This window comes from Podarcis vaucheri (genome assembly GCF_965113315.1).
Source record: "Podarcis vaucheri genome assembly, chromosome: 14".
Lineage (NCBI taxonomy): Eukaryota > Metazoa > Chordata > Lepidosauria > Squamata > Lacertidae > Podarcis > Podarcis vaucheri.
The window spans coordinates 8,180,407-8,196,674 of record NC_138752.1 but is presented as its reverse complement, the minus strand read 5'-3'; the positions used below and the strand labels follow the sequence as shown (position 1 = coordinate 8,196,674).

At 47.1% G+C, this 16,268-nt stretch overlaps 1 protein-coding gene across 5 annotated transcripts in view; it reads right to left on the bottom strand.

The window, feature by feature from the left end:
* The window catches only part of PARP6 (poly(ADP-ribose) polymerase family member 6), a 61,753-nt gene that overhangs the window by 5,958 nt on the left and 39,527 nt on the right, over positions 1 to 16,268 (bottom strand). For 3 of the 5 annotated variants that reach the window (XR_014213411.1, XM_082198521.1, XM_082198523.1), the window contains exons 16-18: positions 4,529 to 4,577; positions 2,315 to 2,427; positions 851 to 923 (exon numbers count right to left, since the gene is read on the bottom strand). Coding sequence is in view for 4 of the 5 variants with exons in the window: in XM_082198521.1 (XP_082054647.1) it covers positions 851 to 923; positions 2,315 to 2,427; positions 4,529 to 4,577 (235 nt within the window). In the remaining variant the exon portion in view is untranslated. The remainder of the gene's footprint in view (positions 1 to 850; positions 924 to 2,314; positions 2,428 to 4,528; positions 4,578 to 16,268) is intronic. The other 2 variants (XM_082198522.1, XM_082198524.1) reach the window with 1 other exon arrangement.

The window sequence follows — 16,268 nt, the reverse complement described above, 5'->3', positions numbered from 1 at the left end:
AGTTCTAACTGCTGTAATAAAGAGCTGTGGATCTAACAGAGCTGTGTCCTTCGTCCATCTTTCCCACTATTTAACAGCTGACTCCCCAAAGAAGCAATTCTGGCCTTCAGAGATGCCATGCTGTTGCTTGTTCCCACGGCCCACAGCAGTGCAAATATAGCAGGATGGCAGCCTGGTGCAACCATGCGCTGCCCAACTAACCCCACTGAGTGGATCAGAGTCTTGGGATCTGCCTGAGCAGTACAGGGAGGGAGGACTGTAACCAAGGTGTGCTATGCCCCCCAGGCCGATCAAGTGGCAGTTTGTGCCCTTTGGACAGGGGCAGCCCATCTCGTTTCGCTGCCGGAAGTGAAAATGGGAAGGCCCTGGCCCACTGCCAAAGCCCCTGTCCTCTAGGTCATGTGAGATCACATGAGAACTAGCAGAGCCCTCGCAAGATCTCATGGGGAGCATGAGCTCTTGCTAGATTTCGGTGGCAGAGGCAGCGGGGCGGGACGCCTGCAGGGGTGCTGCATCTTTGGTTCTGCTGCCCGAGGCGGTTGCCTCAGCCTGCCTCCTGGGTGGGCCGGACCTGCCCAAGAAGAGGTGGAGCCAGAGCCAATGGCAGGAGGAGCCAACAAATCCTAGTGTTGACCCCCATCCTCCTCCTCGCAGAGTTGTAGAAGGAGGGGACACTGAGGCAAAGGAGGAGGAGGAAACTCACTGTCATGGCCACCTCTGGGACAGATTGTAAGGAAAATACCAGACAGGTGGGGGCTGGTTGAGGGATGACGAAGGTTGCTGGGGTGGCTCCACTGCTTGGGGCTGTTCTAGCTATGGGGAGTAGCAGGGGTCTGTGGAAGTCGCTTACCTGCAGTTTGGTGTAGGATGCATTGACCAGCCCGTTGCGCAGAATGGAGTGCCAGTTCTCAATGTGAGAGCCACTGCAGGGGGAGAAAAATGGTTCAGTTCACCAGCACTTGGCCTTGCCCTAGGCCAGCACACACAATAAAAAAAGATTTAAAATGGTGGCACGTTTATTCCATTCCCTAGAGCTTGTGCATCACAGGAATGTCCCCTGTCTCTGGACACCTTTATATCCAGACCATATCTTTATTTTTTTTTAAAAAAAACTATTCAAATTTGGAGCTGGGGGTGGGATAGAAACTCAGCTATGCAAGCAATAAAGGAGTTTGCTATTTTATTCAAGGTGCCTAGGATTGGTTCCGCGCAGCACTAAGTTAAAAGCCACTGAGCAGAATCCTTTTTCCACTGGCAAAATGTTTTGTATCAGATGAACACTGTTGCCTAAGGGAATGCATAAATAGGTCTCTGGTAACTCTGTCGTACAATAGTCTGTGTGACAACAGGTTTCCACAAGTGGAGAGGGAAACCCTTGCGCTAGGGAGGGAGAATGCTGGAGACAGCCCTTAAACTTTGAACACACTTTATCCTCTTCAAATCTGTAATATTTTCACTTTCCCTTCCAAAATGCGGAGTCTGTGCAATTGCACTCGTGCAAACCCCCAGCAAATTTCATGCTGGAAAGCAGCAGAATGAAATCACAGGGTGTCTTTCAGAACAGGGGCAATGGGCAGCAGATAACGACATTGCCTGGAAGAACATTGTGCAGCTAAGGAGGCCTGGGGCTAGTAAGTACCTGGATGAGAGACCATCTAAGGACCCCAAGGACAACCTAGAGTCCCTTGTTGAAGAAAAGGGTGGATATTCAATATAATCCCAGAGACCCACCTTCCCTAACTTGATGCCTCCCAGGTGATTTTAACAACAACTCTCGTCCCTGACTATTGGCCATGTTGGCTGAGGCTGATGAAAGTTGTTGTCTGTCAACATCTGGAAGACACCAGGTTGACAAAGGCCAATAGCAGACTTGATCTCTTGGGATGAATCTTTATGCGTTCATGTGCAAGAGGGAAATATCTGCAAGTCTAGGGGAACCTTGAGCTTGATACTAAAATTCCTTATGGCCAAAGCAAAGGGCAAACCCATCCAACCCCCCACCCCGGAGATGAGGCTTTGGGCAGTGGCCACAGAATGCTGAGTATCTGGAGAGAGAAAATGAGAATCTGGGGGTGGGGAAGGAACAGAATATCCTGAGAAAGGGCTGACCAGCCATGAACATGCCACACTGCAACTTATTTTTACACTTTCCGCTTATAAGTGTTATAATTCCCTTTCAGCATATATTATTTTTAACGGTTCCAGCAGTGATTTTGAAGAGAAGCAGGACAAAGGCCAAGAAACGCTATTTCAAGGAACGACAAGCTTTTAGCCTGAGGGAAATAAAACAAAACAGTGGGGTGTCCAAACTTACTGGAAGGCAAAAGTGCTGCCATAGAGCTTCTTGGCTGTTCGGAAGCGGGCTTCCTTGGCAGGGGGGCTGCTCAGGAGGAGGAACTGGTGAGAGGTGTGCATAAATTTCAGCTGCTACCAAGGGAAACAGACCCACAGGAAACGGAGAGGGGCAGCCAGGAGAAGGAACAAAAACAGGAGAGAGAGAAAGAGAAAGAGAGAGAGAGAGAGAGAGAGAGAGAGAGAGAGAGAGAGGGCCATCATGCAAGGAAGTTTATTCCTCCCCCTCCAGAACCAACTGCCTGCCTTTCCCTATTATTATTTCCATTTTAAAATGCCCCATAACTTAGAAAGCTTGCCTTCACACCCTGACCGTCTGCTAATTACACAGGGCACCCAGGCAGTGGCGTATCATGGGTGGGTGGGGGCACGGGGCACTGGCAGAGGAACGGGGGTGCGGAGGGAGCAGACCGCCCCCGGCACCACTATTCCGGTAGGGTTCCATCACGGTGGGGCCCCCCAGACACGTGTTGTGCACACACACACACACACACACACACACGCCGGGCGTCACGCCCCCACAAGTGTCTCGCCACACCCCCAGAACCCGCATCACGCCCCTGCCGGTGGCGCACCATGCCCTCACAGGTGGCTTGCCACACCCCCGGGATGTGCGCCACGCTCCTAGGGGGTGCCAGCCATGCCCCCACCTGCTCTCCGCCACCGGTAGTGGAGCATGCAGCTTCGCCACTGCACAGGGCCAGTTCCCCTGGGTGCAAAATTCTTAGGGCACAACATTTCCACTCTTCACTTGTCCCAAGGCCTTGAAGCAGCTGAGCTGCACCTCAGAAATCGCTTTGGCAGCCCCCACGGCTGGGACAGCAGAAGGCGGACTCCACTAGCCAACCGCGAGGCAGAAGGAATGGGAGCTGGGCTTGTGCATCTAAGCAAGGGCCCATAACAGCACCAGCTGCCAGTTAGGCTCAGGGTGGGGACAGAACAAAACTGGGGAGCGGTAGGCGGGAAGAATTATAACGGGTGAAGCAGAGCCAGAACAGACTCACAGGGCGGATCTGGCCGACCGATTCATTTTGTGTCTCTCTCATTCTGTCCTCCCGACTTTGCACTTACATAAAACCGGGGTGGGGGGGGGAGAGCATGGCCGGCGACTGTGGCAGTGACCGTGAGAGCTGAGACAGCGCTTCTCCCGCTCAAAACTGTCATCCCAAAGGGACAGAAGAGGCTGAGGCACCCAGTCAGTTAGCACAGGAGCAGCTGCCCCCTCAGCCCCTTTGAAGGGGGAAGTTACTGGACTGGGTGGGAGTTGAGGGGAGAGAGAAGTCGCTGAACACCCTCCTTCCCTGGTGAGGGGAGCCAAGTCGGAAGGGACACTGAGAATCACCTGGTCCAACCCAAAAATATGCAGCTGTCCCATACGGGGATCAAACCGGCAACCTTGGTGTTATTGGCAACCCACTCTAACCAACTGAGCTATCCTAGAGATTACTGTATTTTTCACTCCATAAGATGCACCTGACCATAAGACGCACCTAGTTTTTAGAGGAGGAAAACAAGGAAAAAAATATATTCTGAACGAAACAGTGGATGTAAGATTTTTGTGGTTCATGCTGTGGCCACAGACATGTGATTTGACTGTGAGTTTGGGGTCGCCCAATGCAAAAATCCTGAGGATCCATGTGGATCCGTGCTTTGTAACCACATTTTTGCACCATTGCAGCCCCAGGCAACAGTGGATGCGTGATTTTTTTGGTGCAGGCTGTAGCCATGGACATGCTATGTGATCTGATGGTGAATTTGGGGTGACCCAATGTAAAAATCCTGAGGAGCCATGAGCTTTTACCTCGCCCCTCCCAGGCAACCCCCTTATCTCTCTCCCGATCCCACCGATCAGCCGCTTCCTTTCAACACTCCCTTCCCTCTTGTTTGCCTTAGTGTCTTTTCCTTAGATGGAGCAGTTTTTTGCTCCTCCTTTTCTTCTAATTTCTCTCCTCGTTGATTTCGTCTTCCTGTCTCCTCTCCTTGCAAGTTTGCTGTCTTTACCTCCCCCCTCCCAGGCAGACTCCTTTATTACATTTCCCCTTATTTTTTAGGAAGAAAAAAGTGTGTCTTATGGAGCAAAAAATATGGTAAGTCTTGTATGTGCTCCTGAGCTATGGCCCCTCCCCACAATTGTCACACCTTGTCACACCGGCTGAACGCAGGAGTGCTCACTTACCCTGCTGAGAGGTAGCTTGACGATGTGAGACCTGTTGCTGGAGATTATCCTAGGGACGACACAGAACCTGTTAGTACGCCGGCAAAAGAATGCTGACTCTGCCATTGGTCAATCTGAAGGCCAGATGAGAAGACCGCAGCCCTTGCCACTTGCGCAGCTTCATGCCATGCGCTCCAGTGGAGCAACCTATCAGCACATCCACATCTGGGGAGGCCCATGGCGTGATGGCAGTTAGGCAGAAAGACCTCCCAAGCAGGCAACAATGCAATCTGGAGCTGTGAAACCCATTAGAACTAGGTGATCTCAGGACGGAGATTGCAGGACTTTGCAATCTAGGGCATTCCTCTGGACCCCAGAGGTCAAGATTTTCTGAGCTGTAACTCCAAGCAATCCTGCTTAGGATCTCATAGCCGTTGGGGACCAAAGTCTATTCTCCATTTGCTATCCATTCCTGCACTTCTATCCCTTTTGAAACAGAATGCAAGGCAGTGGAGCCCGCCCTGTGGAACGCCCTCCCATCAGATGTCTAGGAAATAAACAACTATCTGACTTTTGGAAGACATTTGAAGGCAGCCCTGTTCAAGGAAGTTTTTAATGTCTGGTGTTTTATTGTATTTTTAATATTTTGTTGGAAGTCGCCCAAAGTGGCTGGGGAAACCCAGCCAGATGGGTGGGAAATATATATAAATTCCACTCTAAAACCCCAGCTACCGAAAGGATCCTGAAACGAACTGAACTATCCCTAATCAGAAACGAAATACATAAGAAAAGATACCTACTAAACCAAACCAACAAAGATCTGCTCACTCTTCACCTCAAACTATGTAACAAAATCCACCCTGCACTCTGGGACAAATGCAAACAACTAGCCGTCTGGAGAGCTGAAACTGAGACCTCACATAAGACAGACAGACACACCAACAAACTCTACAAACTAGAGAAACGCCAGAAGCCCAGCCACCCTCCACAACAACCCATGAAACAAACAGTACATAACATATCAGACAGGATCCTCACCCCAACTGAAACCAAAGTACTCTCCAAAGGTTTCAACTTTGCAGTCGCCCCGAGACGCATCCCCACGGAAAACATCATATGCGGAGTCGAAGCTAGCCTGACCAAAATCGACCCAGATGAAGCCAATAAAATCAGACTTGAAGTCACCAACATCCTCTGCTCCAGCAAACCACCCAGAAGCAATTTACACAAAGAAGAACAGAAAGCACTCACCAACCTGAGGAAAGACAACAACATAATCATTCTCCCAGCAGACAAAGGCAACGCCACTGTTGTGATGAACACATCGGACTACCAAGCAAAACTATCAAATCTACTCCAAGACCCTACCTACCAACCTATAAAAACAGATCCCACCACCTATCTGGAAAAAACCACCAAATCCAAAATAAAAGCCTCTCCTATCAGTGAAGAAATCCAGCTAAGAATCATCCCCAGAGAAAAATCATCCAGATGCCCCAAACTCTACGGTCTCCCCAAGATACACAAAGAAGGAACACCACTCAGACCAATAGTCAGCTCCATAGGCTCACCTCTACAAAATCTCGCTAAATTTCTCGCTAAGCAACTTCAGCCCTATGCAGAATCCATCGCTTCACACGTTACTAACTCCTTCCAGTTCATAGAAACAATAAAGAAGCAATACCTACATCCCGATGACCTACTTGTGAGCTTCGATGCTGTATCTCTCTTCACTCAAGTGCCCATTAATGAAGCCTTGACAGCCATTCAAAACAAATACAACCCCCCCAAATACATCCTGGACCTGACCAACCACTGCCTAACCAACACGTACTTCATCCACAATGGACAAAGATACAAACAGATAGAAGGAGCACCTATGGGATCACCCCTCTCACCGGTCATCGCAAATTTGTACATGGAACACTTTGAAACCAATGCTTTAGACAAGTCAGAACACAAACCCAAACTTTGGCTCAGATATGTTGACGACACCTTTGTAATTTGGCCACACGGGAAAGAAAAACTAGATAGCTTCCTCACACATCTCAACAGCCTACACCCCAAAATACAATTCACTATGGAAATAGAAGACAACAACCAACTCCCCTTTCTTGACGTCCTAATCTACAAAAAACCTGATGGCTCCCTAGGACACACTATCTACCGGAAAAAAACACACACCAACCGCTACTTACATGCACAATCACACCACCACCCTGCACAAATAAACTCCGTAGCCAAGACTCTCATCTCCAGAACCAAACGCCTGGCTGACAAAGACCACTTGACAACTGAGTTACAGAATCTCTCAAATGTGTTAATCGCCAATGGATACCAGAAAAACAGGGTTACGAAGCTAATCCAAAAAGAAACACCCCCCAAAAACCAAGACACAGAAGAAAACAATGGCATGGCCCTCCTTCCTTATATCAAGGGCACTACAGACAAAATCAGCAAAATCCTCCATAAACACAATATCAAAACAGCCTTCTGCACCAACCAAAAAATAGCCAATATCCTCAGAAACCCAAAAGACAAAATCCAGCTGGAAAACCAAGGGGTCTATGAAATACCCTGCAAAGTCTGCCCAGCCACGTACATTGGACAAACAAACAGACGAATAAATGCACGTATCGCAGAACACAAGAATGCCGTCAAAAAAGAAGAAAAAACTTCCTCTCTTTTCCAACACATGAAAGAAACAGGACATGAAATTAATTTTGCAGATTCCAAATTGCTCTTTAACATGGAACATCACCACAAGAGAATAATCATGGAAGCCATCGAGATAGAGAAACACCCTCACAACATGAACAAGCGTGACGACACGTCCCGCCTGCCAGACATCTGGAAATTAGCCCTCCCCACAAAAACCGACACCAGAACCAGAGGCACACAGAACGCCGTCACCAATCAACCACACCAGACCCAAACCCAGACCCTCTCCACAGACATATTACAGACTCCATCCAGTAGCCAAACTATAGTGGCACCTCCGGATGCTGCACCCCCCTGCAATCCCTACACAGATCTGGCTGGCACAAGGCACAAAACCATAGCTCGCCCCTATACACGAAGCCAAGCCAGAGCACAACTAAATGCAGCACAGCCATCTTCTCAGAAAAACTCTTCACAAGCTCAAGAGGTCAAGACACGAAAGCTTTAGCAACTAATCTACACTTAATGACCCACCCAGTGATATTCTGAATATCACTCATGAAATCACCCAAGATATCCCTCAAGTAATTAAGGAACAAAAGAAGAAAAGGCACACTAATCTAGGAACTTCCTCTCTGCCCAGAACGTTGGAGGCTATACACCACACCCCTCAACAGTATTTATAGGAACTCAAACACCAGATTCTGCTCTGTTCCAGTAACAAGAAGCCGAAAGCACCAGCCTGAAGATGACGAGTGAGACCTCGTCGAAACGTCGCACAGACACCCCGACTCTTACACGGGAAGACACCCGAAGACACCAAAACCTGCATATATATATATATATATATATATATATATATATATGCTTTCGTAGATTTTCACGGGTACAGGAATGCAGGTTTTGGTGTCGCGATGTAGGTATTGCTTCTTTATTGTTTCTATGAACTGGAAGGAGTTAGTAACGTGTGAAGCGATGGATTCTGCATAGGGCTGAAGTTGCTTAGCGAGAAATTTAGCGAGATTTTGTAGAGGTGAGCCTATGGAGCTGACTATTGGTCTGAGTGGTGTTCCTTCTTTGTGTATCTTGGGTCTCCCCAAGATACACAAAGAAGGAACACCACTCAGACCAATAGTCAACTTCAGCCCTATGCAGAATCCATCGCTTCACACGTTACTAACTCCTTCCAGTTCATAGAAACAATAAAGAAGCAATACCTACATCCCGATGACCTACTTGTGAGCTTCGATGTAGTATCTCTCTTCACTCAAGTGCCCATTAATGAAGCCTTGACAGCCATTCAAAACAAATACAACCCCCCCAAATACATCCTGGACCTGACCAACCACTGCCTAACCAACACGTACTTCATCCACAATGGACAAAGATACAAACAGATAGAAGGAGCACCTATGGGATCACCCCTCTCACCGGTCATCGCAAATTTGTACATGGAACACTTTGAAACCAATGCTTTAGACAAGTCAGAACACAAACCCAAACTTTGGCTCAGATATGTTGACGACACCTTTGTAATTTGGCCACACGGGAAAGAAAAACTAGATAGCTTCCTCACACATCTCAACAGCCTACACCCCAAAATACAATTCACTATGGAAATAGAAGACAACAACCAACTCCCCTTTCTTGACGTCCTAATCTACAAAAAACCTGATGGCTCCCTAGGACACACTATCTACCAGAAAAAAACACACACCAACCGCTACTTACATGCACAATCACACCACCACCCTGCACAAATAAACTCCGTAGCCAAGACTCTCATCTCCAGAACCAAACGCCTGGCTGACAAAGACCACTTGACAACTGAGTTACAGAATCTCTCAAATGTGTTAATCGCCAATGGATACCAGAAAAACAGGGTTACGAAGCTAATCCAAAAAGAAACACCCCCCAAAAACCAAGACACAGAAGAAAACAATGGCATGGCCCTCCTTCCTTATATCAAGGGCACTACAGACAAAATCAGCAAAATCCTCCATAAACACAATATCAAAACAGCCTTCTGCACCAACCAAAAAATAGCCAATATCCTCAGAAACCCAAAAGACAAAATCCAGCTGGAAAACCAAGGGGTCTATGAAATACCCTGCAAAGTCTGCCCAGCCACGTACATTGGACAAACAAACAGACGAATAAATGCACGTATCGCAGAACACAAGAATGCCGTCAAAAAAGAAGAAAAAACTTCCTCTCTTTTCCAACACATGAAAGAAACAGGACACGAAATTAATTTTGCAGATTCCAAATTGCTCTTTAACATGGAACATCACCACAAGAGAATAATCATGGAAGCCATCGAGATAGAGAAACACCCTCACAACATGAACAAGCGTGACGACACGTCCCGCCTGCCAGACATCTGGAAATTAGCCCTCCCCACAAAAACCGACACCAGAACCAGAGGCACACAGAACGCCGTCACCAATCAACCACACCAGACCCAAACCCAGACCCTCTCCACAGACATATTACAGACTCCATCCAGTAGCCAAACTATAGTGGCACCTCCGGATGCTGCACCCCCCTGCAATCCCTACACAGATCTGGCTGGCACAAGGCACAAAACCACAGCTCGCCCCTATACACGAAGCCAAGCCAGAGCACAACTAAATGCAGCACAGCCATCTTCTCAGAAAAACTCTTCACAAGCTCAAGAGGTCAAGACACAAAAGCTTTAGCAACTAATCTACACTTAATGACCCACCCAGTGGTATTCAGAATATCACTCATGAAATCACTCAAGATATCCCTCAAGTAATTAAGGAACAAAAGAAGAAGAGGCACACTAATCTAGGAACTTCCTCTCTGCCCAGAACGTTGGAGGCTATACACCACACCCCTCAACAGTATTTATAGGAACTCAAACACCAGATTCTGCTCTGTTCCAGTAACAAGAAGCCGAAAGCACCAGCCTGAAGATGACGAGTGAGACCTCGTCGAAACGTCGCACAGACACCCCGACTCTTACACGGGAAGACACCCGAAGACACCAAAACCTGCATATATAAAACGAGCAATGCAAAGAAATAGAGGAAAGCAACAGAATGGGAAGAACCAGAGATCTGTTCAAGAAAATCGGAAATATGAAAGGAACATTTCGTACAAAGATTACCATAATAAAGGACAAAAGTGGTAAAGATCTAACTGAAGCAGAAGACATCAAGAAGAGGTGGCAAGAATACACAGAGGAATTATACCAGAAAGATATGGATGTCTCGTACACCCCAGGTAGTGTGGTTGCTGACCTTGAGCCAGACATCCTGGAGAGTGAAGTCAAATGGGCCTTAGAAAGCACTGCAAATAACAAGGCCAGTGGAAGTGATGGTATTCCAGCTGAACTGTTTAAAATTTTAAAAGATGATGCTGTTAAGGTGCTACACTCAATATGCCAGCAAGTTTGGAAAACTCAGCAGTGGCCAGAGGATTGGAGAAGATCAGTCTACATTCCAATCCCAAAGAAAGGCAGTGCCAAAGAATGCTCCAACTACCGCACAATTTCACTCATTTCACATGCTAGCAAGGTTATGCTTAAAATTCTACAAGGAAGGCTCAAGCAGTATGTGGACCGAGAACTCCCAGAAGTGCAAGCTGGATTTAGAAGAGGCAGAGGAACCAGAGACCAAATTGCAAACATGCGCTGGATTATGGAGAAAGCTAGAGAGTTCCAGAAAGACATCTACTTCTGCTTCATTGACTATGCAAAAGCCTTTGACTGTGTTGACCACAGCAAACTATGGCAAGTTCTTAAAGAAATGGGAGTGCCTGATCACCTCATCTGTCTCCTGCGAAATCTCTATGTGGGACAAGAAGCTACAGTTAGAACTGGATATGGAACAACTGATTGGTTCCAAATTGGGAAAGGAGTACGGCAAGGCTGTATATTGTCTCCCTGCTTATTTAACTTATATGCAGAATTCATCATGCGAAAGGCTGGGCTGGATGAATCCCAAGCCGGATTTAAGATTGCCGGAAGAAATATCAACAACCTCAGATATGCAGATGACACAACCTTGATGGCAGAAAGTGAAGAGGAATTAAAGAACCTTTTAATGAGGGTGAAAGAGGAGAGCGCAAAATATGGTCTGAAGCTCAACATCAAAAAAACGAAGATCATGGCCACTGGGCCCATCACCTCCTGGCAAATAGATGGGGAAGAAATGGAGGCAGTGAGAGATTTTACTTTCTTGGGCTCCATGATCAGTGCAGATGGTGACAGCAGTCACGAAATTAAAAGACGCCTGCTCCTTGGGAGAAAGGCGATGGCAAACCTAGACAACATCTTAAAAAGCAGAGACATCACCTTGCCAACAAAGGTCCGTATAGTAAAAGCCATGGTTTTCCCAGTAGTGATGTATGGAAGTGAGAGCTGGACCATAAAGAAGGCTGATCGCCGAAGAATTGATGCTTTTGAATTATGGTGCTGGAGGAGACTCTTGAGAGTCCCATGGACTGCAAGAAGATCCAACCTCTCCATTCTGAAGGAAATCAGCCCTGAGTGCTCACTGGAAGGACAGATCGTGAAGCTGAGGCTCCAATACTTTGGCCACCTCATGAGAAGAGAAGACTCCCTGGAAAAGACCCTGATGTTGGGAAAGATGGAGGGCACAAGGAGAAGGGGACGACAGAGAATGAGATGGTTGGATGGTGTTCTTGAAGCTACTAGCATGAGCTTGATCAAACTGCGGGAGGCAGTGGAGGACAGAAGTGCCTGGCGTGCTCTGGTCCATGGGGTCACGAAGAGTCGGACACGACTAAACGACTAAACAACAACAATATATATATATATATATGCTTTCGTAGATTTTCACGGGTACAGGAATGCAGGTTTTGGTGTCTTCGGGTGTCTTCCCGTGTAAGAGTCGGGGTGTCTGTGCGACGTTTCGACGAGGTCTCACTCGTCATCTTCAGGCTGGTGCTTTCGGCTTCTTGTTACTGGAACAGAGCAGAATCTGGTGTTTGAGTTCCTATAAATACTGTTGAGGGGTGTGGTGTATGGCCTCCAACGTTCTGGGCAGAGAGGAATATATATATATATATATACATGTATATATGTGCTTTCGTAGATTTTCACGGGTACAGGAATGCAGGTTTTGGTGTCTTCGGGTGTCTTCCCGTGTAAGAGTCGGGGTGTCTGTGCGACGTTTCGACGAGGTCTCACTCGTCATCTTCAGGCTGGTGCTTTCGGCTTCTTGTTACTGGAACAGAGCAGAATCTGGTGTTTGAGTTCCTATAAATACTGTTGAGGGGTGTGGTGTATAGCCTCCAACGTTCTGGGCAGAGAGGAAGTTCCTAGATTAGTGTGCCTTTTCTTCTTTTGTTCCTTAATTACTTGAGGGATATCTTAAAAGAAACAGGACACGAAATTAATTTTGCAGATTCCAAATTGCTCTTTAACATGGAACATCACCACAAGAGAATAATCATGGAAGCCATCGAGATAGAGAAACACCCTCACAACATGAACAAGCGTGACGACACGTCCCGCCTGCCAGACATCTGGAAATTAGCCCTCCCCACAAAAACCGACACCAGAACCAGAGGCACACAGAACGCCGTCACCAATCAACCACACCAGACCCAAACCCAGACCCTCTCCACAGACATATTACAGACTCCATCCAGTAGCCAAACTATAGTGGCACCTCCGGATGCTGCACCCCCCTGCAATCCCTACACAGATCTGGCTGGCACAAGGCACAAAACCACAGCTCGCCCCTATACACGAAGCCAAGCCAGAGCACAACTAAATGCAGCACAGCCATCTTCTCAGAAAAACTCTTCACAAGCTCAAGAGGTCAAGACACAAAAGCTTTAGCAACTAATCTACACTTAATGACCCACCCAGTGGTATTCAGAATATCACTCATGAAATCACTCAAGATATCCCTCAAGTAATTAAGGAACAAAAGAAGAAAAGGCACACTAATCTAGGAACTTCCTCTCTGCCCAGAACGTTGGAGGCTATACACCACACCCCTCAACAGTATTTATAGGAACTCAAACACCAGATTCTGCTCTGTTCCAGTAACAAGAAGCCGAAAGCACCAGCCTGAAGATGACGAGTGAGACCTCGTCGAAACGTCGCACAGACACCCCGACTCTTACACGGGAAGACACCCGAAGACACCAAAACATGTATATATGTATATATATATATATATATATGTATATGTTCTCACCGGTCATCGCAAATTTGTACATGGAACACTTTGAAACCAATGCTTTAGACAAGTCAGAACACAAACCCAAACTTTGGCTCAGATATGTTGACGACACCTTTGTAATTTGGCCACACGGGAAAGAAAAACTAGATAGCTTCCTCACACATCTCAACAGCCTACACCCCAAAATACAATTCACTATGGAAATAGAAGACAACAACCAACTCCCCTTTCTTGACGTCCTAATCTACAAAAAACCTGATGGCTCCCTAGGACACACTATCTACCGGAAAAAAACACACACCAACCGCTACTTACATGCACAATCACACCACCACCCTGCACAAATAAACTCCGTAGCCAAGACTCTCATCTCCAGAACCAAACGCCTGGCTGACAAAGACCACTTGACAACTGAGTTACAGAATCTCTCAAATGTGTTAATTGCCAATGGATACCAGAAAAACAGGGTTACGAAGCTAATCCAAAAAGAAACACCCCCCAAAAACCAAGACACAGAAGAAAACAATGGCATGGCCCTCCTTCCTTATATCAAGGGCACTACAGACAAAATCAGCAAAATCCTCCATAAACACAATATCAAAACAGCCTTCTGCACCAACCAAAAAATAGCCAATATCCTCAGAAACCCAAAAGACAAAATCCAGCTGGAAAACCAAGGGGTCTATGAAATACCCTGCAAAGTCTGCCCAGCCACGTACATTGGACAAACAAACAGACGAATAAATGCACGTATCGCAGAACACAAGAATGCCGTCAAAAAAGAAGAAAAAACTTCCTCTCTTTTCCAACACATGAAAGAAACAGGACACGAAATTAATTTTGCAGATTCCAAATTGCTCTTTAACATGGAACATCACCACAAGAGAATAATCATGGAAGCCATCGAGATAGAGAAACACCCTCACAACATGAACAAGCGTGACGACACGTCCCGCCTGCCAGACATCTGGAAATTAGCCCTCCCCACAAAAACCGACACCAGAACCAGAGGCACACAGAACGCCGTCACCAATCAACCACACCAGACCCAAACCCAGACCCTCTCCACAGACATATTACAGACTCCATCCAGTAGCCAAACTATAGTGGCACCTCCGGATGCTGCACCCCCCTGCAATCCCTACACAGATCTGGCTGGCACAAGGCACAAAACCATAGCTCGCCCCTATACACGAAGCCAAGCCAGAGCACAACTAAATGCAGCACAGCCATCTTCTCAGAAAAACTCTTCACAAGCTCAAGAGGTCAAGACACGAAAGCTTTAGCAACTAATCTACACTTAATGACCCACCCAGTGATATTCAGAATATCACTCATGAAATCACCCAAGATATCCCTCAAGTAATTAAGGAACAAAAGAAGAAAAGGCACACTAATCTAGGAACTTCCTCTCTGCCCAGAACGTTGGAGGCTATACACCACACCCCTCAACAGTATTTATAGGAACTCAAACACCAAACTCTGCTCTGTTCCAGTAACAAGAAGCCGAAAGCACCAGCCTGAAGATGACGAGTGAGACCTCGTCGAAACGTCGCACAGACACCCCGACTCTTACACGGGAAGACACCCGAAGACACCAAAACCTGCATTCCTGTACCCGTGAAAATCTACGAAAGCAAATATATGTATATATATATACATACCGTAATATTGTTATTATTTAAATTGTGCAAACATTTTTTTGCTATTGTAATTCTGCACGAGTTCCATTTCAGTTCTGACCCTTTTTTATTTAATTTTTGAAAAATTGTAATTACAGTAGTACCTTGGGTTACATACGCTTCAGGTTACAGACTCCGCTAACCCAGAAATAGTGCTGCAGGTTAAGAACTTTGCTTCAGGATAAGAACAGAAATCGTGCTCCAGCAGCACAGCAGCAGCGGGAGGCCCAATTAACTAAAGTGGTGCTTCAGGTTAAGAACAGCTTCAGGTTAAGAATGGACCTCTGAAAAGAATTAAGTACTTAACCCAAGGTACCACTGTATAGGAATTGCTTTTTTAAAATTTCAAAAAGTGGGGAGGGATTTTGGAAAGCCAAGTTTTAAAATGGGGTGTAGTTAAAAACAATAGGCTTGCTTTCGATCTCATAGCCACTGGGGATGACAATCTACCAGGAAGCAATGAAGCAGCCTTATGCCCCACCAGACCATTGGGTCCACCTAGCTCAATACTGTCTACACTATCTGGCAGCAGCTCTCCAGTGTTCCAGGCAAGGGACCCTCCTAACCCTCCCTGGGGATGCCAGGGATTGAACCTGGGACCCAGCCAATGCGCTATGGCTCTTACCTATGCTCCAGTCACTCACTGTACCATGTGCTGTTCTTCTTTCCCCTGGCACTGGGCAATATCTGCACAACATTCCCCCTTCCCGTCTTTCCGGGGGCAGTCGTTGCAGCCCGGCATGGTGGTGGGGGCATGGGTGGTTTTAGCGGAGCGTGACCAGTTTGGTCACACTGGGTGCCAAGCTGAGAGGGCGCCACAGGGGGACTACGACTATGTTGTAGACTAGGAGGCAAGGGGCAGGAAGGGGGCACAGAATTTTGGTGTCGCGCAGGGCACAGCTGAAACTTGAGACCCCAGGGTCTGCCACTGGTGGGGGAAAGGGCAGGAATTATTATTATTATTATTATTGGTGGATCTGGGTGGCTTGCAACGAAATATTAAAATACAGTAATGCATCAAACATTAAAAGCTTCCCTAAACAGGGCTGCCTTCAGATGTCTTCAGGAAGCATCAGGTATCGCCTACCCTGGGCAAGGAGCTTTGCATGCTCCGGGTGGAGTTGGAAGCCCATCAGCTTTGCTGCTGGGCTCCTAGGAGGCAGGGCTTCTGAGGCAGACCAGAGGAAAGACTTGGGTAGCCTGGTCTGCTGGGGGAGCACAAAAGCAGCA